General features: G+C 52.0%; 1 protein-coding gene across 3 annotated transcripts in view; it reads right to left on the bottom strand.

Moving 5' to 3' along the window:
• Nucleotides 1–17,387: 17,387 nt before the first annotated feature.
• KY (kyphoscoliosis peptidase) overlaps nucleotides 17,388–26,117 on the bottom strand; it is a 44,870-nt gene continuing 36,140 nt past the window's right edge. For all 3 annotated transcript variants that reach the window (XM_060100250.1, XM_060100251.1, XM_060100252.1), the window contains 3 exons: nucleotides 23,884–24,072; nucleotides 22,136–22,326; nucleotides 17,388–18,283 (listed from right to left, as the gene is read on the bottom strand). In XM_060100250.1, the coding sequence (XP_059956233.1) occupies nucleotides 17,388–18,283; nucleotides 22,136–22,326; nucleotides 23,884–24,072 (1,276 nt within the window). The remainder of the gene's footprint in view (nucleotides 18,284–22,135; nucleotides 22,327–23,883; nucleotides 24,073–26,117) is intronic.

Here is a 26,117-nt window from a genome sequence, read left to right as displayed (position 1 = left end):
AGGCAGGCAACAATGCTGCTCTGAGCTTCTTAAGGGCCAGAGAAGAGAAGAAAACATTATTACTTACTTAAGTACATAATTAAATTATTGTTTATTAATTAATTATTACAAAATCAAAACACCATGGGTTCAAGAGAAGCACTCTCTTTCTCAGTGTGTGTATGAGCCGTGGGAGCGGGACATAGCATTTTTTTTTTCTTTGCGGCATGTGGGCCTCTCACTGTTGTGGCCTCTCCCGTTGCGGAGCACAGGCTCCGGACACGGAGGCTCAGTGGCCATGGCTCACGGGCCCAGCCGCTCCGCGGCATGTGGGAGCTTCCCGGACCAGGGCACAAACCCGTGTCCCCTGCATCGACAGGCGGACTCTTAACCACTGCGCCACCAGGGAAGCCCGACATAGCACTTTTTTTTTTTTTTTGTAACTGACTAATAAGAGAATCGGTACAGCTTCCTTACAGGGGGCTTCAGTGTGCACTGCTGGCATAAGGCTGAAGTGCAATTCAGAGGAACCGGTTCTCAGAAGTCCCCAACATGATGGTGTGAAGCTCTCATGGCCTGGGTTGATCAAAGGGGAACATTTAGAGGAATGATGGACTGTGATCATCTATAAAAGCAATCTTCTATAAAAGCTATTTCTCCACAGTGCGATTTTAGTATCTTTAACAACACGGTTCACCCTTTCTCTCTGTGGGAGCTTAGAATTTGGGAAACTTACGTTGCCCATTAAGGCCACGTTCAAATGATTTGACAATCCAATCAGAAGTAGGTTTATACTCCTCTTATGAAAAGAAGGAACCTAGTCAAGGCAAAGCTTGAATGGTGGGAAGTCCAGGAATTCCCTGATATTAAATGCAGGGAGAAGATCCATAGTTCCCACCAGACTCTCAAAGATAACTGTGAGCCAAAAATAGATTAAGAACCACAACTTTAGGGGCTGGAATTCTCCCAGAATGGTGTTCCGTTTCCTGGGGAGAGATACAAAATTGGAGGAGCCCAACAAATTCCTACTGGGGCTGAGTTTTAAAGTGCAGTTGAATAGTCATGAAAACTTCAAGCTTTTCAATAATAAAAAGACAAATAACCCAATTTAAAAGAGGGGAAAAGATCTGAATGAACATTTCTCTAAAGAAGTTATACAAATGGCTAATAAGCACATGAAAAGATGCTCTCAGGGAAATGCAACTCAAAACCCTTCACACCCACGTGTAATAAAAAAAGATGGAAAATAACAAATGTTGACAAGGATGTGGAGAAATTGGAACACTCATACACTGCCGATGGGAATGTAAAACGGTTGTTACTTGGGAAAACAATTTGGCAGTTCCTCAAAAAGTTAAATTTAGATTTACCATATTACCCAGCAATACCAAGCCTAGGTATATACCCAAGATCAGTGAAAACATATGTCCAAAGGGTTGCACACGAATGTTCACAGCAACATTATTCATAATAGCCTCCAAATGGAAAAAACATAAATGTCCACCCACTGGTGAATGGATAAACAAAACGTGGTATATCTGTACGATGGACTATTGTTTGGGAATAAAAGGGAATGAAGTACTGAGGCTACAACGTGGATGAAACCTGAAAGCATGACGCTAAGGGAAAGAAGCCAGTCACAAAAGAACACATACGTGTGATTCCATTTATTTGTAAAGTCCATGCTATGCAAATCTGTAGAGACAGAAACTAGTTGCTGGTTGCCTTGGGCTGGGGGGTATGGCAGGATTGGGAGTGAAGACTAAAGGGTGAGGGTTACTTTGGGGGTTATGAAAATGTTCAAAAGTGTGATTGTGGTGATGGCAGCACAACTCTGAATACAGCACCACGGAAAACCACTGAACTGTACGCTTTAAATGGATGACTTATATGGTATGTGAATTATATCGTAATGAAGCTCTTTCCGAAAAAAGCCTCTGATGCACAGCAACACCTAAAAAAAGTCAAGTTTATATTCAGAAAACATTACAGCCCATACAGCACATGCTATTCTAAAAGTTCATATTTTCCACTTTCACACTCGGGAGTAACAGTGGCACCCCTGTTTAGAGGGTGGTGATCAAGCTCTGTCTGAACACCTGCTTGTGCGGGCGCAAGATTACACACTGAGACACTGTGGGTAAGGGCTTTGCCGGGATCCGGATCACAGAGGTCTCCTGCTCTCCCCGCAGTGGGGCAGCTCCCAGGATGACTGAGGGCCCTGGCAGCAACGTCCGTGGTAATCAACCAGGCAGAGTTTCTTGGCCAAGTATATTGTCTGGAGGGGCTACGGGAATGCTCGGCCCTCTCTCCGTGGTTAGAGGAGGGCTGTGTACAGAAGGTTTTAGATGGAGTTCCAGACCACTGCTGGGAAGTGTGGGAATACGAGACTGTGCCCTAAGTCTGCTTGACCAGTCTCCAGTGTCTTTACAAGCGTGACAGTGAAACAGAGGAAGAAAAGCCAGGTACACGCCATACACCCGCGCATTTCTTCAGCTAGGGGAAGAAGGTCAGCTAAGACACCGGCCGACACCCCTTTGCCCCGTGCTGTTATGGACCCGCCACGCTCTGGGAGGCGTCCGGTGTAGACAAGCTGGCTGCTAGCTCTGGAAGCTGTGCTGAGGCCCGAAGCACTGGCTTGGGGAAGCGGCATGGGCCTCTCGCTGGGCCATCTCTTGGATGTGTCTTGCCCCTGATGTGTAATATGGACTAAAACAACTCACCAGTCTGAATCTTTCTGCAATCTAGGACATGCATTTCAGATCCTCAGCCTAAAATTAAATGCCACAAACAAGGCAACAAGTGTTTTCTACCAGTTAGTCCCTTCAGCCATGGCTGAACACAGCCCTTGCTCCCAGCAGGAGCATGTGCTACAATGTGCAGGTCCCCGTGTAACCCGACAGAGTGGTGGCTGGGGCAGGAGCCCTGTGGCTTCCCTAGTGATTCTCCTCTGGGCTGACAGGCGCCTCAGCCCAGCGTGGAATGCTGGCATCAGCCTGTTCATATGAATAAGAGTTGGACCATGAGCAAAGGATGGGGAAGGTTCTAGACGGGTGATGTGTCCAACCTGCTACCTCCTCCTGCATGAGCTACCGCTTGTGGACTAAGAAGATCTCTTTAATTTGCTTCAGATGTTTTAACACTAACACATGGTTTAGCAACACCACTCAATTCCAGTATATTCCCAGGTTAAGTCATTCCTTAAATCCACATTTCTCAAACTGTGTTCCAGACACCTGAAATTTTTCAAAATGTTAATAAGAGCTCCTTAGAAATGTACCAAAGCAGAATGGGAAAGGCTGCATGTCATCCCCCCAGAGCGGGGGTGGAATTGGGAGAGCTGCCTCTCTTCCTCCCACTGGCCACGACCCCTGCATCTCTCTCCCTGATGGTCTCCCCTGTGCTTTCCAAATCACTGGGAGCTGGGGGCCTTAGGCACTTCGACGTTCTTAACGTTTTGTGTGCCGGGGACTTCTTTGGCAGAGTGGTGAAGCCTATGAACCCCTCAGAATAGTGACTAAGTCCACAAAATGAAACATATAATGTTAAAAAGAAAACCAATTACATTGACATTCAGTTATCAAAACCTAAGAAAAAACAAATTTGTGATTAAAGTACGACATGCACCTCTTTATTAACTTATTAAATAATGAGACCCAGCGACAGGCCTATTGCCCACTATGTTTTGAAGCAATGATGCATGAAGATACTATTTTGAGGTGTCTGCAACCACTGTAGTGAGAGGTGAAAATACTTGTGATTTCTCTTGGAATAAAGGCCCAGGTACTGCTAGCACTGCTGTAGTTTACGGCCAATATTCCGAATAGAATGGAAACTCAATTCCAGTTAGAGCTTATTGAGAATAAGGATGTTGAGTTTTCCCACTCAAGTTCATGGAAGCTTAAATTCTCTCCTTGGACCCTTTGGTAGGGGGTCCATGGACTCCAGGTTAAGAATTTAGAGGCTTAGAGCTTATTGATGCTTCACCTTATCCCTGGTCAGTCTGGTTCTCTGTGAACGTTCACTTGTGTAGTGGGGGCAGTATTTGTGTTTAGTGTCACCTATGATTCTAAGAACTCAGTCTTTAAATGGATGAGATCACAAACCAATTTATGCAAAAGGAACCTTATTTTTTATTATTCGTGGAGTGACTTTGGGCATCTCGGAGAGCTAGTGCCATGCACTCGACAGCTCAGAGCATTCCCCTGAGTTACAGGGGACCCTGGGCTCTGGATGCTCTTAGCATTTAGGGCAGCCAGGTCAAGCCTGGGATGGTCAGAACTCCTGACCTGGGGCTCCTCGGAGGAAAGCTAGGTTTGGCCAAGCATCCCACAGTCCCTGTAGGTGACAAACCCAGTGGGTGACAAGTGGCATCTTGGGCTTGCTGCATGTGGTCAGGGAGAAGCTGGACCACTCGGACGTCTCCTCCACCAGAGCTGCAGAGGGTACCGCTGTCCACTGTGGACAAGGAGCCCATGAAACACGGGGGTAGCTGGGGCTCTGTGCACCCAAGCAGACTTCTGTAGCCTAAGGGCAGCCACCCAGGAACTGCGGGGTAAGGGACAGGAGGAGGGTAGTTGGTGCAGGTGAGACAGGCTGGGACCTGGGAGCCTTTGCTGCAGTGCTTGCACCTGGACACACCTATCCTGGAGCAATGGAATACAAAGAATGATAAGGGACTAAAAATAACTGCATGCATGTGCAGTCGGGGCGAATTATGAACAACAAAATAGAAAAAGACCAAAAACCCACACAGCACCTCCAAGCCAGTGGGCAGACTACCCAAGCCACCCCTCCAGCCCAACCCTTGCACCAAACCCTACGCTCACCCCATATAACTAACCAGCTAACCGAACCCCCGCCCCTTGGGGATCGAGGAAGGGAAACTGTTACTTGTTCTCGCTCCCTCCTGCTGCAGCAGGGGCCCCAATAAAGCCTTGCCTGAATTTCTTGTCTGGCCTCTGACCAATTTCTATTGATTAAGGAGGCCAGGAGCCCTGGTTGGTAACACAGGGAAGCCAGTCGGAGTTCCTGTGGGTACAACTCTAGATGGCGGTCCTGAATCTCTGTCTTCACGAAACAATCCAGTAGTCTCTGAATCTCAGGACATGCATTTTGGACCCTTGGCCTAAAATTAAATCCTACAAACAAAGCAAATGTTTTATCCAGCAATGGTCAGATAATCATCGTTCTCTCTTGTGTACCCTGCTGGCTCTCACCCCAAGCCAGCTACAAGATGACTACTCCAATGAGAAACAGAAGTTCCCTAAACTAGTGTTTCTCATAATTTAACAGCTGATTTTAAAAGGCTTCATTGGATTCAAAATCTCTCCATAAATTACTAGAAACTTCAACAATAAATTTGTCAGTTATAGAAGAGGAATCGCAATGAGTCTTTAAATACATTTTGTAGTGCAGTAGTTTTCAAATTAATGTTGTAAAGAAAATTATCACTGCTTTGTAAAGTTTCTCATCAAGGTGGACTAGAAGGAATTTAAAGACACTGTTAGCTAAAAATATCTTAATTAGGAATTGTTTGTAACAATTTCCAGCATAAATCCTGATATAGAAAGTTAAGGTCATTAATCATACATAAAAGCTTTTGCACAGCAAAGAAACCATCAACCAAATAAAATGAAAAGACAACCTACAGAAAGGGCGAAAATACTTGCAAATGATATGACCAACAAGGGGTTAACTTCCAAAATATACAAATAGCTCATACAACTCAATATCAAGAAAAACAACCAACCCAGTCAAAAAATGGGCAGAAGGCCTAAACAGACATTTCTCCAAAGACATACAGATGGCCAACAGGCACATGAAAAGATACTCAACATTGCTAATTATTAGAGAAATGCAAATCAAAACCACAATGAGGTATGACCTCACACCAGTCAGAATGGCCATCATCAAAAAGAATACAAATAAATGCTGGAGAGGGTGTGGAGAAAAGGGATCCCTCATAAGTGTTGTTGGGAATGTAAATTGATGCATCCACTGTGGAGAACAGTGTGGAGGTTCCTTAAAAAACTAAAAATAGAGCTACCATATGATCCAGCAATCCTACTCCTGGGCATATATCTGGAAAAGACAAAAACTCTAATTCCAAAAGATACATGCGCCCCAGTGTTCATTGCCAGCACTATCTACAATAGCCAAGACATGGAAGCAACCTAAGTGTCCATCAATAGATGAATGGATAAAGAAGATGTGGTATATATACACAATGGAATACTACTCAGCCATAAAAAAGAATGAAATAATGCCATTTGCAGTAACATGGATGGACCTAGAGATTATCCTACTAAGTCAGACAGAGAAAGACAAATATCATATGATATCACTTATATGTGAAATCTAAAAAATAATACAAATGAATTTATTTACAAAACAGAAACAGACTCACAGACATAAAACAAACTTATGGTTACCAAAAGGGAAAGGGGAGGGGGGAGGGATAAATTAGGAGTATGGGATTAACAGAAACAAACTACTACATATAAAATAGATAAGAAACAAGAATTTATTGTGTAACACAGGGAACAATATTCAATATTTTGTATTAAACAATAGTGAAAAAAAATCGGAAAAAAAAATGTAACTGAATCACTTTGCTGTACACCTGAAACTAATACAATATCATAAATCAACTATATTGCAATAAAAAAAGTTAAGGTCATGAAAGAAAGCTCACGGTTTTCATTAAAATTTTTGAAAAGATCATATTGGAAGTTTTACATAAATTCAATGTCTTTCCTAATACTTGCATTTTATTTTTATCATCAAAATTACATATTGCAGAGAAAATGTAATGAATTTTGTCTCGTATAGACACCCTTAAATCCTCTCCAGTTTACCCCAGAGGGTTGTGCAAATATTATTGTCTATGCTTTTCATGGGAAGTCTTCCCTTAAATGAGAAGGGGGCCTCGGTGGCAAGGGAGGGTTTGACATGGGTGCACTGTAGGCTACCCTTCCTTCTCTTCTTTTATGCCTGAGCTAAAATATTTCTGCAGTTAAAATGTGTTGTGATTAATAGTTAAACCTATGTGGGCTACTCAGATGACAGTTCATCCATTTATTAATTCATTCATCAAATATTTAATCAAGCAAACTCCTCATCTTAGAAGTCTGAGCTCCTGTGATTCCCTGAAGATGCTGGTGACACAGACCCCAGCTCCGTTCTTGCTCCCAGAACCTCTGACAAGTGTGTGTGATGGGTCTAGTAACACACCTGTGCAGTTAGCAATTTGCATCACCAATGCTTAAAGAAGGCCCCAGTGCCCAGGGGGATGGGCCGAGTGAAATGAGTCTGAGAGCAGAGAGGGAAACCTCAAAGCTGGGTCTCCACTTACCAGCTGTACGCCCTTGGGCAGTTTCTTCCTATGCAGAATGTGGACTCTGATACTCCCTCAGTGAGGTTGTCATGAGGCCAGGTGAGATGCTGAATAGGGAAGAGAATCAAAGAGCTGTTGATGGGGCCTCACAAGTAATATCCGTCACTGAGGGGGGCAGCTGTAGGAAAGCATCCACTCAGGGGCAGACAGCTGACCCTGGCTTCAGGGTCTGGGAGACGGTCGGAGGGAGAGGGGTAGGAGGACCTGGGCAGCCAGCCCATCCAAAGGGGGCGCTGCAGCTCCGTTCCCTGTGGAGCTGTTCACAGGCTTCTCGGGAAAAGTTGCCAGTCAGATTTTCATGTAATTTCCCTGATTTTTAAATGGTGGCGCCGATTAACACTGTGCAGTCTGAACAGTAAGGTTTGTACCCTACCCACACCAGTGTGGAGGTGATAAGGATGACCTGGGGCCAGGGTGCATCACCACAGCCAAGGCCTCTAGGACAGGGGTTGGGGGGGGCCACAGGAGGACAGGCCACCTTCCCTTGTCTGCAGAGCTCCGAGGGACACTGAGGCCACAGCAGCTGGCTGTCTGCCACGTGCTCCTTCCATCCTCCAGGGAGAACGGAGCTCATAGAAGAGAGTGACTTCCATTTAGAGCTAAAACTATAAAACCTCTAGAAGAAAACAGGAGAAGATCTTCATGATCCTGGGTTAGGCAAAGATCCTTTTTCTTAGATGGTGGCATGGGTGACTTGTTTTCTCCTGGATTTAACAAATGCCGGCATTTCATCATATATGCTTCAAAACTTACCTAGCATAAAAGGCTACCGAAAACTGTTCTGTGATCCTTTCTAATTTCTTGCCCTTTCTTCTATCCCCAGAAGCAAGTGCTATCCTGGTGACAGTGTTAACATTTCACAACCATATTTTTGTTTTTTTGTTTTTACATCTTTATTGGACTATAATTGCTTTACAATGGTGTGTTAGTTTCTGCTTTATAACAAAGTGAATCAGTTATACATATACATATGTTCCCATATCTCTTCCCTCTTGCATCTCCCTCCCTCCCACCCTCCCTATCCCACCCCTGTAGGTGGTCACAAAGCACCGAGCTGATCTCCCTGTGCTATGCGGCTGCTTCCCACTAGCTATCTATTTTATGTTTGGTAGTGTTTATATGTCCATGCCTCTCTCTCGCTTTGTCACAGCTTACCCTTCCCCCTCCCCATATCCTCAAGTCCATTCTCTAGTAGATCTGTGTCTTTATTCCTGTCTTACCCCTAGTTTCTTCATGACATTTTTTTTCTTAAATTCCATATATATGTGTTAGCATACGGTATTTGTCTTTCTCTTTCTGACTTACTTCACTCTGTATGACAGACTCTAGGTCTATCCACCCCATTACAAATAGCTCAATTTCATTTCTTTTTATGGCTGAGTAATATTCCATTGTATATATGTGCCACATCTTCTTTATCCATTCATCCGATGATGGACACTTAGGTTGTTTCCATCTCCGGGCTATTGTAAATAGAGCTGCAATGAACATTTTGGTACATGACTCTTTTTGAATTATGGTTTTCTCAGGGTATATGCCCAGTAGTGGGATTGCTGGGTCGTATGGTAGTTCTATTCGTAGTTTTAAAAGGAACCTCCATACTGTTCTCCATAGTGGCTGTACCAATTCACATTCCCACCAGCAGTGCAAGAGTGTTCCCTTTTCTCCACACCCTCTCCAGCATTCATTGTTTCTAGATTTTTTGATGATGGCCATTCTGACTGGACACAACCATATTTTTGTATTTGTACACATCCACAAAGAACACACTGCATGATTTCAGGTACTATAATTGTTATTTCTGTACACTAGAAAAAAACAAGTAGAAAATGAACTTAAAAATTGATACCTTTTACTGCATCATGAAAAATATATCTGTGCTTACTTAGAAATATATCTAAGAAAAGATATGCAAGACTCTACAAAAGTTTACTAAACATTACTGAGATAAAGCAAGAATTTCCACCCTCATCCTCTGAAGAGGGAGACGGTGAAGGGAGAGTGGGGTTGGGGTGCATCAGACGGGTCTTGTACTGGTGACTCAGGGTTTCTGCCACATGGTGGTCCTGGACTATAACAGATACATCCAGAAGCCAGTGGGCGGATTGCACCTTTCAGCAGAAGTGCCCAATAATGTAATAGCTGCCTCGTGGAGTGCAAAGCTCCTGGTCTCTGGAAGATTCTAGGACAGGCAGAGTGGCCAAGTGTTGGGAGACTGGATTTCTTCTTATTAGGCTGGAATCAGTGACGGGTGTGATTTTATGAGGGGCTTGCGACCTTCGGATTCTGCAGGGAGCGACACACAACACAGCAGCATCATCCTCATGATGCTGGTGACAACCGTGGCGTGGAGGTGATGACAGCTGAGTCTCACTGAGCCCTTCCTATGTGCCAGGGACTGTGTTCACTGTGTTCTTTTTCACTCATTCAAACCCCATAAGAAGCTTCCATGGTGGGTGCTATGATTATCCCCGTTTTACTGCTGACGAAACTGAGACAGGAAGCTCAGTAACTTGCCAACAGCAGTGACAGGTGGCCGTGCTGGGTTGGAATCCGGGTGGCTGACTGCAGGGTTGGTACCATCCCGGTGTCATCCACAGATCTGGCCTCAGGAGCTCTGCGAAGAGGGGTCCCTGGGGATCCTCAGCCCGCCCCCCCCCAACCACCCCGAGTCAAGCCAATGTTTGCAGAGCGAAACTGAGGTTTCAGTCCTGCATTAATGGCTCCTGACCGCACAAGGCAGCTTTTGCTCAAACAGTGACCAGCGGCTAAGTGGCCATCTTTCCAGAAAGAAGCCCATTGCCTTCTTTTTAAAATGGGCTTTTAACACTCTTGTTGAGCTTTAAACATGTCAAGTGAAGCTTTCACAGACAAAGTCGATTTCCTCCCAAGATCAGGTTCTCTCCACCGCATTTCTCCTGGGAGGTGGGGAGGGGGATCTGAGGCTGATGAAGCAGACACGGAAGGGTTCACAGTGCCTGCACACATCATCCCAGTCCTGAGGGCAAGCTGATCGCAAAAGATGGGGAGCAGCCCCCAGAGGCCTGCGGTATCTTGGCTACATTTAATTTTTTGTCGTATAATGAAATGACCAGTGTTAACTTTCAGATCCCCTTGGTGTTCACATACACACTAATACAGATACAGACCGGCAGAGTGCTCACCAGACAATTTGTCATCCCGTAGTCATTTCTTTTACATAAACGTTCCTCGTCCTTGTCCATATGGGAGCTGCCAGGGGCCCCCCACCCGTAACATCTGTTCTCCATGAATCCTGTGGCCCAGTTCCTCTTGGCCGTTCTCGGTGTGGCTGCACCTCTGCCCTCATGGCACAACCTTCCCCAGCGTCCTCCCTGCCACCCTGGAGGGGGCGTCCTTGCCCGGTCCCCGCACAGCTGGGGTGGAATTATGTCTGATTCCTCGTGTCACGGAGGTGTTCAGCCGTCCCCCCAGTGGAAACAGAGCAATCTGAGCACAAGCCTAGGGCGGCAGCTCCCCCGGGAAGAAGGCACTCCTCCGATCGACCGGTTGCCCTGATTGCTTTCTGGAGGTGAACACCAGGAGTACGTCCAGCCAGGTGGCAACCTTTGTGTCCTTTAAATCCACATTTCCCACAGGGGCAAAGGAGCTCGTCGTCCAGCATATAGTTTTCAGTTAGTTGGGAAAAAGAAGATGACTCAACAGTCTTTTGGGTCAACAGCCATGTAAATAAATCCAGTGATTTATAATTTCGTTTTTGAAAGGACAAATTGGTGTTCACTTCAAACACGTACTGATTGCTTATTCTAAACGCAAGGTACTGTTTCATCATGAGATGAAATAACACACACGTTCGGGGTGCTTCCTCCTTCCTGGAGCACTATGTCTGCATGCGTGTGTGTGCTCCACGCGGGTGGGTTGGGTGGCGACCTCCTGGAGCCCAGAGGTGGTCAGGACGCCTCCAGAGCAACATCCTCGGGTCTATGGTGGGAGGTGACTGGTTGTCCGTCAGTGGGCAAAGTTGCTGGGAAGCCAGCGCTCACCCACTGGTCTGAATAATCTCCTGTATCATTTGGTCTTGGCTTGAGTTTGGCTGCCTTTCGGTCAGGATTGGCAAATGCGTGGTGCACCTCACCCTTCAGTCCAGTGTCTATGGATCACTAGCTAATCACAATACTCTTTCCTACTGAGCCCGATGGGACCTCAGAATCCTTCTTAACCCAGTGCTCCAGGCAGCAGTGACCAAACATGTGGAGAGCCGGTTTAAGTCCAGGTTTCCTTCTCATTCTCAAACCCTTGTGACTCAGCTTTGCCACTGGATACACAAGGACCTTGAGGCATTTTGTCTCTTTTATGTCTCATCCTGTAGGCGCTTCTCTTTAGAGGATCGGCCTTGGGGACAATGCTGCTCAAAGAGCCAGGAGCTCTGAGTGTTCACTGGACCATTGTTTTCTGAGACATCAACCCTCCTGAAGATAGGCCTGAAAATACTGAGGCTTTGTCAGTAAAAAATGTTTATGCTTTTGTGCCATTTTTGCAGCTCTTTCCTAAGGCAACAGGTTTTCCTGGGGTTTTAGAAGCTTTCCTGTAGGAAGGTTTATTCGCTGGGCTTGTTTGGGTGGGACCGGTAGGTGCCTCCAAGGGTACCTGTGTTCCTGAACGGAAGCACCAAGCTTAGGTTATAGAGCCTCCTTCAGACTGGGCCCTGGGGGAGAAACTGGGGCAGGAAACATCGTTAGATGAAGGAAAGGCAGCTCCATAAGACTATTCACGGCCAGAGGGTCCCCGACCATCCTCTGCCATCCCCCTTACCAGCAGGGTGACCACCTGCAGCCACCACCGCTGCACCTGCCAGAGGTCTCCCCTGGCTGTGGTGCTAAGAGCTATCCTCCACACTGTCCCCTAGAGACGTCCTCAGCACCTTGCCTCTTCAGAGTCCAGGAAAAGGGGGAGACTCTGGGATTTTACCTGCCTCCCTATTAAAACCAGGTTTTGTTTGAAGACCTACATTTGCCACCAACACCTGACCAAATTATGCCTTCTCCAGAGGTGGCGAACTTCCGGAAGGTTTTCCTGGACACCTTATCTTAACCAACACACTAGTCCTGCTGCTCAAGTAAGAGGAAGCATGGAGAGTCACAGGGCAGAGGGAGGTTCAGGTCATCAGAGGAAGCAAGCACACAGTGTCACCGGGAGACGAGGAGGGCCTGAATCATGGCAAAGCCTGCTCAAAGGAGTGTGCACGGCGTTGGATTGTTCCCAATATGGAACAGGGCAGAATGGACCAGATTTCCTCACTGAAGGGGATGCTGGAGTTACTAGCGGCCACCATGAGTTTGACTTAGGGGATGGGGATGCATTTGTTGGGGGCCCAGGAGGAGGCGGAGGTACTCTGGGGGAGAGAAGTGACTTTGGTTCAGTATCTTTTGACTCAGGGATGCGGGTGGGACATCCAAGAGACGGCATCCCAGTTGCCGCCTGACTTAGTTTTCTTTAGTTCTGCTCACAAAATCAGAGAGCCCCTGAACATCCTGTCAGGAGCTGTTGCTTCCCCTTTGGTCCCTCTGCTGGGTTTTCTCCAGCCCCTTGCCCTCAGGCAAGAGAGGAGTCCGCAGCGCAGTCTGCTGGGGGCTACAGGGCAGGCTCTTAACCCAGCAGGGCCCTTCAGATGTTCCGCCACTGACAGTCCCAGACCTACCGCCTGCCAGCATCTGCTCGCGGAGACACAGCATCACAAACTCTCTGGACTGGAAGGGATTTGAGAGGTCATCCACTGCAGCCCCGGGGCTGGCATTTTCAAACTGGTCTAAGAACTTGAGAGTCCCCCCTTCTATTATGTGGAAACTGTGTCTTCTGACTTTCCCTTACCATGCTGTTAAAGATCACCCGTGGGCCTCCTTCGTAAGGAGAAGCGTGCTGGGGCTTGTGTTTGTGGGTCTAGCAGTGAGGGGCGTGACAAGGCCAGATCTGGGAACACGAATTCTTTCTGTCCTTCACAAGACAGCTATGAGAATGGTCTCCATGGTTACAGCAGCTTCTTAGAGGTGTCTAGATTTTCATTTTCTACATTTCCCTAAATGTCTAATTTATGAATAATCTGTTTAGGTAACCTGCTGGAAAGTTTCTGCAAGTACATGTATTTCAAGGCATATATATTTATATATATTAACAACAACAGAAAGTAGGCTGATAGACATTTTTGGAACATTATTTTTTCTCCCACTAAAAACAGAAACTTGGATCGAATTAAAAAATTTCAAGTTAAACAAGATTCAATGAAACGAACACTGCCTTCATGTTCTTCAAAGGCACGTGAGCCGGAGAGGGGCTGGAGCTAACCTAATTATGTTTCCTTTAATGTGAAATAGCTATTTGCCTGACATTCTATTTGCATCTCACCATCATATTCAAATAGCTGGGACATTGATTTTTTTTCCCTAGCGTTCCCTTTGAACATGAAAGTGTTTTTTCCTGTTCTTTCCCCCCGCTTGTGAGAACAGTGATAAGAATGGATCGATAATTACATTGTTGGATAAAAATGAATATAAATTTTATTGAAAAACAACACGAGCAACAATGTGGGGAAAGCATACTCAACAGCCAGTGGCCCACACAACTCAATGCACACGTTATGAAAACTAATCACCTCTTCAGAGTTCCAACTACTCATCCAAATGAAAAGAAATGATCGACCTCAGATAAACTGACGGGGGACACAGATGCAGACAACCTCTGAATGCTTAGCCAACAGCAAAGGACGCGACCATACCATTCTGGTCCCCTGTTTGCTGTGGGTGATGGAGCGTATTTCAAGAATTAAACTGGTTTGGAAAGAATCTAGTCCTTCGGGTTAGTGTGGCATCAAAGACCCCAGACCACTGGGAAAACTTTTCTATTTTTCCCGTCCTTTAAGAAGAGGATTTCACAAACTTTCTTGGCAACTTGTCCCTCCTGCTTAACAACAGGAAATACTTTGTTATGTCTAGCCTAAATCTTTCATGCTTCAGTTAATCTATTTATTTCCTTTTAATCTCAGCAGGCTGTGAGGGATTCGCCCTGGTGGGACAATGTAACATATGGGGAACACACAATGATCACAATCAGATTGAAAACGGAGTCCAGTTGTGCTCGTGGTGCTTCCGAAACAAGCTGAAAAGAAGTTAATTGCGGTTGTGTTCGTAGCCCATTTGCCCCATCCTCCCCCCCCACCTCCACGACCCTCCATGCCCTCTGGGGACTTGCGGCAAAAGCTCTCTGAGTTCGATCAGTTCCAATCCTTCACTGGCGCAGGAATGAGTGTGGTCAGGCTGTTCCATCCACTCCTACGGGATTTCCGGGCAAAATACTCCCCAATCCTATGACATTCACGTCGCCTCACCACTCCAGGCAGGCCCCAGTGTCGCCTCACAACTTGTGCGTGGCAACGACGTGCTCCATGTATACACGAGGAAGCGCTGAGAAGCCACGAGAAAGCAGTGAATTTAACATAAACATCTCAGCTACATTTTTCAAATTCTGTGTAAAAACGCCGGTGATAGATTCAGCCTCAAGGGGATTTGCAGCGCCCGCAGCTCCGCACATCGGGCACCAGGGGGCGCCCGTGCCATTCCGCTGGCCGCTGGAACGCCTCGACCGGGAAACAAAGATAGGGATTTGAATAAAAGACTTCGAAATGCAGCCCCGAATTCTACCCTGAGCAGCATGCGTGTAAAAATTCATGAAGATTGGATTTCATTTCATGTATTTTTACTTTAGTGGGAAGAAATGCACGTGTCGTCTGACTGTGCCTACAGCTGTCTTTACAAGGGGCGGGGGTGCCTGTTTAAACGAGCAGGGAGGGCTGCTGATGCTCCCCAGCGCTTTGAGAGGCTGGGCCTCCGTCTCCGTCTAGGGACAGCTCCTATTTTTCTGGGTGGCATCCTTTGTGTGCTCTAGAATGTACAGATTCATTCTATTGTTTTGTAAAGGATGCATGTTGTTCAGCAGCCAGCTCTGGGTCCAGGGAGTGACATGAGTCATAGAAGGCACTTATTACTTTGATGAAACACAGCACATTTCTTTCAGCCCATAAAATCAAAGGGGCGAGAAAAGGCTGTTTTCAGGGTGTAGAAACTCCCCTTGTTTCCCTGTTGTGGTGCACAGCGGTTCTGCGTCTGCGGCCTTTGTGCATTTTCCAGGCATGAGTGACACGGTGCTGAATGCCCGGGTGGCAGAGCCTATCAGAGGACGGCTGGACACAGGCCAGGGCAGCTTGGCCCCCAACGGTGTACCGCCCTTGAGTTCCAGGGCCCCCCGCCTGGTGGAGGATGGGCACCCCGTAGTAACATCTCTCTGGACCGGGCCCATACTGGGTGACAGTGGGGGTTGTCAGGGGAGAGATCCTAGGGGGAGGGTGGACTGAAGCGTTAGGAGCCTGGAACGTGAAACAGGCCTGGGACAGAGGGGCTGCTGCCGCCCACCCTGAGCTCTGGAATGGCGAGGGCAGGGCCCCTTGGTTCCCTCTGTAGCCCCAGCATGAAAGGTCAACTGACACCATGCTTGGTGCTTATTAAGTGCTCCACGAACATTTGTTGAATATACAAATGTGAGGATGAAGGCACAGGAGTCTGTGAGGACCCCCGAGGGCCCTGGCTGTAGCTGAGCCCGGGCGTTTGGAGCGACAGTGTGGGGAGGAGAGTGCTGGGCGGTGCTGGCTCTCGGTAGGGGCTGCTGAGCTGGAGAAGCCAGGAGGGCAGGCGGAACCCCCTCCAGTGTCTCCGTGTGCTGGGATGGTGCTGCAGTGGCCACGCAGGGCCTCTTGGGGCCTCTCCATCCCTCCCTTCCTGCTGCCCTTGCTGGAGCCAGCCTTTCTGCTGTTGCCATGGCAACGTTGGCCCGAGGTGCTGCTACGGGCCGGCTGGGCAGCGATGCTTCTCAGGCCTGAGCAAGTAAGGGGCTCTGGACTGTCCCTACGGAAGGCGGGCCCTGGGGGTCTCTCTTGTCTGAGAAAGGGAGGAAGGAGCATAGGATAGCGATCAGCACAGAAACTGCTCCCAAGACAGGTCGAGGTCCCCCCAGGTGTGGCTTTGGTGGTAGGGATCTTGGGGCTGGCAGGGCCCTGTTATCGTGGGGGCCCCTTGGCACTGCGGCATTCTCATTACTTCACCCAAAGTCTTTATTTAGGGTTATCGTCAGGGCTCCCCAAGGGCCCAGCAGCCTCCTGGGGCTTCCTGTGAAGGGTGCAGGCTGGGGCCTGAGAGGGCCTGGAGGGGCCGAGTGAATTGCTCTTAGACAGAGTGGACTGAATTGCCCCCTCTGAGAGCAGAGTCGGAGGTCTTACATCCTTAGACTCAGGTGGCAGGCCTGCCATGTTTCCCTGCACCTCCTGGCCCCTACCCAGGACACCAAGAGCGGACACTGGCTGCTCTTGGCCTTGGAGTCTCCCATAAGTTTTCTGTTGCCACATTCCCAGCACACACAGGGATTGTGGAGGCCCTCAGCCCCCAGTCAGCTGGGGGGCAGTTAGTTTCCTCTCCACACCTTCCTTCTCGGACCCTGGAAGAACAAGAAGTGGCATCGGGAATGCGGAAGGCAGTCAGGTCTGGGAAAAAGATGACAGTCCAGCCTCCCCTGGGGTCCAGGAGTTGGTGAGAAACACTGTGATGCTCCTTGAAAGTGGCTCTAGGATTCAGGATGACTCAGCCTCGTAGAGCATGCCCTCTTCTCTCTCCCCATCAAGGGAAAAGCTTTCGGCCCGGGCAGCATCCCTGCTTTCCCACACCAGCCAGATAACAACAAGGACAGCATCAGCAGGAGAAGGGGGCGTCTGGGCCGTGGTACTGTACAGTTCACAATACCTCAGATTCACGTAGCACCTTTGTCTTCTAAAGGGCCTCCGCCTCCATCCCCTCGGCCACCAGAACACAAACATCACAGCTCCCGCGGCAGAGCAGGGAGACTGAGGCGGAGGCCTAGAAGGGATTCCATGCAGACTCAGGGGTGTCTGGGGCTCTCTGCGCTGCCCAGGGCAGGGGTGGCGGGGCCCCGGCCCTCACTGGGCGTCCACCTCGTATTTCAGGATGTAGGAGTAGAAGTTGTGGTTGGCATTCTCCAGCACCATGACGTACACCTCCTGGCAGCCGGCTGTGCTGCAGTGGCCCTCCCAGTAGCCCTCGCGGTTCAGGGTCAGGGGCCATGTGTCCTGCCCCTTTACCAGGGCTTTGGCGATGCCGTGCAGCTTCAGCTTGAACGGGACGCTGTGGTTGGCGGGCAGCACGCCCGACAGGGGCTCCAGTAGCTCGTTGTCTTGCCCCCAGTTGCCGAAGCTCTCGGGGAACACGGGCCAGTTCACCTTGCTGTTGGTGCAGCACAGGAGGTAATTGAAGACGAAGACGTAGTTGCCCGGCTCCTGCCTCTTCTTGACGAAGATCTTGAGCGCGAACTTGCCGGCGTGCGGCACCTGGACTTTCAGCTCCGTCCGCTTCTCCCGCTGCAGCTGGAAGATGTAGCGCCGCTGTGTCTCCTCGGTGACGGGGCCATCGTCCCCGTGCAGCGATGCCAGGACGCTGATGCCCTCCTCCACGCCGAAGCTGACGGAGCAGCGCCCGTCGCTGGTGTAGATGACGGGCTCGGGGTGGGACGGCTTCGTGATGCCCATCTGCTCTGAGAACCAGCTGGGCCCCACGGGCTGGTGCAGCTCCGCGGGCAGCCGGACGTCGATGTCTGCGTAGTGGCACTTGAGTGTGTACTCCAGCACTGAGCTGTAGATTTCCGAGTTGCCCTTGGCGAAGATCTGCAGCTTGTGGGTGCCCACGGTCGGAGGGTACACATCCAGCTTCATCCCGTTCTTCCTGAAGCTCAGCAGCCCGTGCTCCTGCTTGCCGTTGAGCATGAACATGAACAGCGTCGGGGCGCAGCTCTCGATGGTGACTGTGACCTTCCCGTTCACTGTGCAGAGAGAGCCGGGGTCAAGTGAGAGGGGTCCGGCCTGTGCTGATGTGCTGGTAAATGTTTAACAACGGGGTCTCTGGGGGGAAAGCGCTGACACATAGCGTCTGCCCAGTTCCATGGTGTAAACACCTTCACCGCGATAGTTTTAAGTCACCACTGTGACCTGACTGAACACGATATAAGCCGGAAGCAGCACACCTCTGGAAGGGGCTCCCCTACCCGCTCTAGGTGGTTCTCTTCGAGAGCTGCAAGCTGGGTGGGAGGGGGTCTCAAGAAAAAAATCTGCCCCCAGCTGTATGTGCTCGCCTTGCCCATTTGATTCGTATCAGATGAGTGTTGCATGAAGCCTTAACCTGATTCTAGGGCAGGGGAGAGGGCTAAGGGACAAGGCGGGCCCAAGACCCTGGCTGGAGAGCCTCCATGTCTCAGGTCTTGCTTTCACCCCGCTCCCTCCAGCATCTGGGCCTTCCCTTATCACAGCTGTCAGGTCAACACATCACCTTAAAAACGGGTTGGAATGGCTTCCCTCCTGGAGGCTGTGCTCAAGGGGCAGGGCTGCTTCCTTGCGTGTCCCCCACTCTCCCTGTGCCCCCCCCACCCCGCCACCCCAGGCTGCACATCTCTAATGGGGTCAGTGAGTGCAAGGGAGGGTCTTCTGCACCCACCTTCCCCGCTCCTTGCCCTCCAGCGCTGTCTTCCTCTGTCCCGGTCATTGCTGTCGGGGAGAGGGGCTGAGTTCTCCGGTTATTGCAGCCCACCAGCACTCCCCTACCTGGCCCTCCCTGCTTCGCAGGGCCACAGGGAGGGAGAGGGCTTCTCTGAGAGCCTCACCTTCTCTCAGAAGCTGATCACCTGCTCCGCCCAGCCACCTCCCCAGTCCCGTGCGTGGATGAGCGCAAAGGAAGGAGACAGACTAGCGTCTGATCCATGTTCCCTAGTAGCCTGTCCCCAGTCGGGGTCCAGTGCTCTTGCTGGGTAGGCAGAAAGTCATGCCCAGGCTCTAGGACAAGTGTCCCTGAGACTTCCTGTCTAATCAGCCACGAGGTCTCCGACTCCAGGCTGCTCAGCTACTGCATTCAGTGGTACCTCTCATCTTGGGAGTGAGTGAGAATCCCCACACAGGCAGCAGGACTGGGATGGGGGCTCCATCAGCCTCCCCACTTCCTTCTTCATGGCTCGTCCATCTGGAAGACTTTCCCTGCCTTCCCAGGTACTGCCAACTCACCTACCTTACTCTCCCAAACACTTCCCCACTGCAGTTCCCCTCCACCCAGTCAGCTCTCTGAAATCTGGCCTCCGTTCCCATTCTCCAAGTGTTCAAGTGTGCTTGGAGGGTCTGCGCCGCTGGCCATGCCCTCCTGGAAGTCCTCTCCTCGCCTTGCATCCACCACCCTCTCCAGCCTGGCCCTCTCTCCACCCTCTGACCACCACCTGATCCCTTCCCTTTTCCGTACACTAATTGTGGTATTCTTTGTGCTTAGGTGCTATTTTCTTTGTCTACACTCTTTCTCCACTGCCACCAGCCACCGTGGGACCTGGTGACCTCCAAAGGAAAGTGACCAAGAACAGCAAACTCGTTATCAACCTCTCTCGGTTGAATCCCTCCTCTCCCCTCACTTCCTAATCTAAGCCAGCTCAGAGGGCAGAAGCTGTCTCAGCCTTCAGCTGCTCATGGACCCTGTCCTGCTCCATCTTGCACCACAGTCGGTTGTGTGGTCCCCGTGCAATTCACCTTTGATGCATGGAGCGCTCCCAGCATCTCCACATGGCAGCCCGAGGGCTCCTGAAAATATCCCCCCGGTCACTCCGGGGCTTACTTCACCATCAAACCGGAGGCCAGTGGAGAGGCCCGTCCCCTCCTGCCTTGCCTGAGTCAGGACCGTCTTCGGGCCCACACGGTATTCCCTCACATCCTCCCGGGGGACACCCGTTCACGTCCCAGGGCCCTCACACATGCTCTTCCCCATACCGTTGTCCCCCAGACCTGGATAAGACCTCAGGGTAACGTTCTGACGGCAAAGAAAGCTTTCCCGCTGCCCTGGGGCGAGGCTGAGCTGCCTGGAAGCCTCTCTCCTGGCTCTGCATCTCCTCCAGGGAACTCAGCACCGTAGTAATGAATTGGTTATGTGTGTAACCTCTGTCTGTCCTCCCTGGGGACGCCACAGGGAAGCGTCCGCCTGCCTCCTTTCCTGCCATGTCCCAGGCCTGGCCGGGGCGCCTGGCCCAGGGCGTTCTTGGCAAAGGTGAGTTGACTGGCTGGGAAGACTTGAAATAAAGGATTGGAGACCCCTGGGGACCAAGTTGGAGCCTGTGACCTGCTCTTCCTCTCACCCCTCCTTTGCCCCCTCTCACCCTCTCCTCCCTGCATTTTGCCCACCTCAGTTTTCCTCTCAGCTTTCCTCCCATCCCCAATCTTAAGAAAACTAGCTCCAGCAAAGAAATATTCTATAAATATGCTTCATGAATATGCAATCACATTTTAGGTTTACTATATATTAAGAAACCCAGTGTTTACATTTTCTCTGTCTCTTGAAAAGGCAGACCCCTTGGGGGCACTGTTTTGACGCTGGTGTGACCTGGCCTATTCCTCCCTGTGGCCCCGTGGCCCGTGACAGCTGGAGCAGGCCCCCATCTGACGTAGTGGAGGAGCCGCACTCCTGAGACGGCAGCTTCACACCGTTATCTTAGCAGCGGGAGCTGCCAGGTATTTGTAGTGTTAGAAAAAGTATTCCCGAGCTCAGCAGCCTAGTTAAGGAGACTGTTGTGAGGTGGAAGGGACAAGTCAGCTGGGACTAATGTGGGTGCCCCCATAGCCCTGAGTGTGGGGTGGGGGTCCCCCAAAGACCCTCCCACAGACCCCGCTGTGCTCACACCAGGTGAGCTCAGGCCTTCTCTCCTGGGAGCACACAGGCCCCCAGGGGCAGAGATGGGGCCCGTAGGCAGTCCTTGGAGGAAGTGTGGGGGGTGCACTGATCCTGCTGGGCTGAGCCCTGACTGTGGCTCTGGCATCCCTGGGCCCAGCCCCCCATAGGCCTTGCAGTTCCCAAACATACCCAGCTGGCTGCCCGTGGCCCCTGTGGGGAGGTGGGGAACAAAGGTCAGTCCAGGCCAGCCTTGGGGACAGCTCGGCCGGGGGTCCTGCACGCCTGGCTGAAGAGGCTGGTCCTGCCTTCAGGAGGGAAGGAAACAGGGCAGCGGGCAGAACCAGCCGGCGTCCAGGCGGCGAGGGGAGCTCTGAGAGTCCAGGCAGCACCCCTGGAGCCCGGCCGTCGTCTGGGGTGCTTGAGCTCAGACCTGGGGGCCTTGCCGTGTCCTTCCTGGAGCACGTGCTCCCATGTCCCGGGATGCCTGCTCTCCTCCAGCTCCCAGCGCCCAGCTCGGTGGCTACCTCCCTACTACAGCCCGCAGCGCGCTGTCCTGGGACACACCCGCCGCTCGCCCACTAGCTGCTTAGGCCACTGACACGCAGACCCTGGCTCAGCCGGGTCAACACACACTCTCTGCCAGGAGTTTAGGAGCATCTGTCGGGCACCTGAGCTGGGAGGCGGGTGTAGCCAGCTCTGAGGCAGTCCTTTCCCTGCTGTGTGAGCTGAGAGAGACTACCCCAGCTCGGGCCCGCCAGCCCTGGTGCCCCGACCCCGGGCCGAGAACGCGGCCCTCAGGCCAGGGAAACCTCGGACCCCCTACGCATCCCTGTCTTGGTTTATGCTGGTGGGAGGGGCTTCTGTCCCCGCAAAGGTGCCCTGATGGCCTGACGGCCTGGGCTGCCTCTGTCGCCCCTGCACAGCCCCCATATACAGCGTCCAGCGAGCTGGGCCCTGGCAGGGCAGCCCCGCGGGCCCGGGTTACCTGTTTTGATGATGGAGGTCTGCGGGTGGGCGCTCAGCATCCCCTTGTTGTAGAACTCACTCTTGTGATACATGTTATTCTCAAACTGCCGCAGAGACTGAGGAGGCCTGAGCAGCTGCCAGTTCTTGTTGTCTGGGAAATGGTCCTCGATGAACAGTGCCGGGTGGGTGAGGAAGTAGAATTCATTGTAGCTGGAGGGGGAAAGGAGGGCAGGAGTCATGTGAGGGGAGGAGCCCCGGGTGTGCGAGGGGTGGGGGGCCCACAGGGGGTCTTTGGGGCCTTCTTTGGGCTGACGTATCTTAGGGGGGTCCCGGCCACCAGCCAGGGGGAAGAGGCACCACTTCCAGCCCTAACGTGGGTGCTGCAGACGCCCCCTCAGTGGCTACTTCCATAAATAGGAGGTGAGACAGGATCTGAGGCTCCCCCCCCCCTTTTTTTTTTTTTTGCGGTACGCGGGCCTCTCACTGTTGTGGCCTCTCCCGCTGCGGAGCACAGGCTCTGGACGCGCAGGCTCAGTGGCCATGGCTCACGGGCCCAGCCGCCCCGCGGCACGTGGGATCTTCCCGGACCGGGGCACGAACCCGTGTCCCCCGCATCGACAGGTGGACTCTCAACCACTGAGCCACCAGGGAAGCCCTGAGGCCCCTTTTAAGACAAGGCCACTGCCCAGGAGGGGCTGTGACCAGGCGGGGAAAGGGCTGCCCCTGCTCTCAAAGCCAAAGAGATTTGAAGGGAGCAAAGCCATGACCCACAGACCAGGTGCCAGTGGAGTGGAGGGAGGGCAGGGAGGGAAAGCCTGGTGCACCAGCTCCGTCCACATGGTGACCTGATGTGAGTAGCTGTGCAGGTGAGAGGCCCTGATGTGGTCCCTGGGGCTGCCTAGACACGGCTCTCTGGAGGTCAGTGATACAGATCAGGAGAAGAACGGGGGACTCATCTGACATGGGCGAGCCTTCACTCGACCCAAGGTGAGCAGCGCCCAGAGCTGATGCAGCAAAGCAGGGGTGTAACTGAACGTGTCCTGCATGTACGGGCTCCGTGCATGCACTTGTATCGGCCCCCGCGTGCGGACCGTCAGGATTTTAACTGCACGAATGGGGCCGTGCTCTCATTTTTCTGGATGAAAAGGCATCTGAGCTGCTGATGGACATCAAGATCCAGCATGAGTGTTATGGCCTTAGCTTAAGGCCGGAGCCTCAGAAGACAGATGCGCTCCAGTACCCAGTACCCAGGCCACCCTGCCCCGCTGTGGCCACAGGGAACCTGCACACCCCAGCACCCCTTCCCGCAAACCAGACCCCTTTTCTCAGAGGTGGGATTCAGCTGCATTCAGCCCAGAGAGCAGGAGGAGGAACCCCGGTGCCTGCGAGAAGCAGTAGGAGAGAATTCTGGCAACTGTAACACAGTCAGTGGCCAAGCCCTGAGGGGAACCTACAGACACTTAGAGAAGCTTCTCAGCCCGGCCTTTCCTTGCACTTGGCCTGTGGCAAACACAGTGCTTTTAGCACTTGGGTGGAGGGAGCGCTGGGGAGCCAGAGGGGGGATTTAGACAGTGGAGCGTGAGGTGACAGGAAGGCCTGGGCCCTTATCATTGGCCCGGAGCTCACTCCCTCCACCAGAGGAAGGGTGGGAGTGGCCAGCAGCACACGGAGGCCCCCCAGCTCTCCTTCCCCTTCCATCCGGCCTTCTCCACCTGCCGCCTCCTCCATCTCCACCCACCAGACACCCCGCAGAACTGAGGCACTTACAGGAAGGTGAATTTGGAGGTGGTGGAATCCACCAGGCCGCTGCCCCAGGTGCTGTCCACCAGGTGCCATCTCCCCTCCAGGAACACGGCGTTCCAGGCGTGGTCAAACTCCCCGGAGAAGCTCTGCCCCGGCTGGTAGCCAAAGCCCTTGGAGTAGCCAGGCACGGTCATGCACTGCACGCCTGCGATCCTGGGGCGGGACAGGGCTCTGAGAGGCGGCTCCTGCTGGGGCTGCGTCCAGCACCACAAGTCTGTCTGTCTGTGGCCCCAAGCCTTAGGCGCATTTGCTGTCCACAAGTCCCTCCGGGCCTCTCCTCTTCCCTGCCTCTCGCCCAGTCACACACACACAGCCTTTTGTCTGCAGAGCCGGGGGACAGGGGCACACAGGGCTGGCTGGTCCCTCCGGCGCAGCCTGGCTGCGGTCCCCGCTGTCTGCTCCCCCTTCAGCCTCTACAGAGCGCTTGGGAATGTCTCTCCCCAGAGCCTGCCTGAGGGCTCCGCCGGCAGCCGCAGGAGGACAGTAGCGGAACAGTGAGGGGCGCCTGGCGGACACGGAAACCAGGGGCATGCCAATGCTCTCGACTCGACACACGTGGCTGGGGAGCTGGGTGGAGGTGCCACGGGTGGGGCGTCAGGCAGGGCGCTGCACGTGAGGGTGTGGGAGAAACTGAGCCCACCTCCACCGCCACGTCCTGCCCGCAGACACCTGTGCGGCGACCCCTGGGGCAGGCCAGCCGGGGTCCCTATCTTGACCGGGGGAGGACGGGCCCACTGCCAGGGCCACCAAGGTGCATTAAGGCCATTTGCCGACTGATCGCCCTGGCCACGGTTTCAGAGTCCCCTGTAGCTGTTACTTTGGGAGTGGAAATGCTGAGTGGTCAGCCCGAGCTTTTATCAAGACCCCCTTGGCAGTGTGTTCCCCCACTGCTCACAACCAAGCTGACCTGCACGGTGGGGCAATGGGCGCTGGTCACCTCTGGGGACCAAATGGCAAGCTCTAATCTGGCCTCTGTGTGACTTAGAACAAGGTGCTCCTTCTTCAGGACACTTTGCTTTCACTGTGGAAGGTTGGTGTAATCAACGCCCAAACCCGTGATATCCAAGATGTTCGTGATGGCCCATCGAATGGGGCGCAGCACGAGCTTCCCGCTGACTCTGCCCTCCCCTTGCACGAACCGGGGCTGTGCTCCGGGTGGGTGTCGACCCGGCCTGAGTCAGGGAAGCGGCCTCGGGCGTCCCTCCGGGAGCAGGTCTACAGCCTCAGTTGCTCTGAACAAGAGGCCACGGAGCCTCAGGCTAATGGGGTGAAATGGCCATGCACACAGGATAGGAATGGGGAAATTTTCCGTATAAAAACGACCATTTAATTAACAATTAGTAGAATATTGGATTAAGTACGACTTATCTCTATTTACATATCATTTGTTGAGAGACCTAGTGAGGCAAAATATGGAGCCTGCAAATTACCAGATTCCACCTTGCCATGGGGGCCGCGCACGTGCCCACGTGGCCTGAGCTCCCCTCTCCTGCCGGGGGCAAGCCTGCTCTGCTGAGGCTCCTTATGGGCTGGGAAGTTTTGCAGCCCCCCACCTTTCTGCCTGCCAAAAGGACGTCCAGGCCTCCCAGGCTGCCTAAGAAATCCCATGGGAACAGACCAGCTGGGCCCGTGGGGAGGATTTCGGGAGCACTTGGGGGGCGGGAGCAGAGAATGAGAGAAACCAGATTCCGATGGATGTCAGGATTCTGCTGGTAAAAGCCTACACGGACTCCCTGAATCAGAAGGGCCGCCCAGAGGCCCGAGGCCTGGGAGGGGTGGGCCCAGGACCCCAGGGGAGGGAAGTGCAGCAGGCATGCCTGGAGAGCCCCCTCCTCATTTAGCTGCAATGGGATGAGGCCCAGGGGGTTTGTTCTCAGCCTGTGTGACCTGAGTGAGTTTAGAGTCTTAAAGGAAACAGCCGGCAGAGGGGCGGGGCGAGGGTCGCGTGCCAGGCCAGAGGCTGGGACTGAGGTATGTGCGAGGTATGGGGGCACCTTCCACAGACTCAGAGAGTGGACGAGGAGAAGGAATGTTGTGAAAAACGTTTAACGAGGTAGGAGATGCTCCTGACACGCTGCTAACTGACAGGAGCCTATAAAACCCCACCATCAGCACAAGTCGTGTGTGTGTGTGTGTGTGTGTGCACGCGTGCGTGCGCACGTGCATGGAAAACAAGAGATGGGGGAGGGCAGAGAGGG

Source organism: Mesoplodon densirostris, chromosome 5 (assembly GCF_025265405.1).
Source record: "Mesoplodon densirostris isolate mMesDen1 chromosome 5, mMesDen1 primary haplotype, whole genome shotgun sequence".
NCBI classification, from domain to species: domain Eukaryota; kingdom Metazoa; phylum Chordata; class Mammalia; order Artiodactyla; family Ziphiidae; genus Mesoplodon; species Mesoplodon densirostris.
This window is presented reverse-complemented; position numbering and strand designations above follow the sequence as displayed.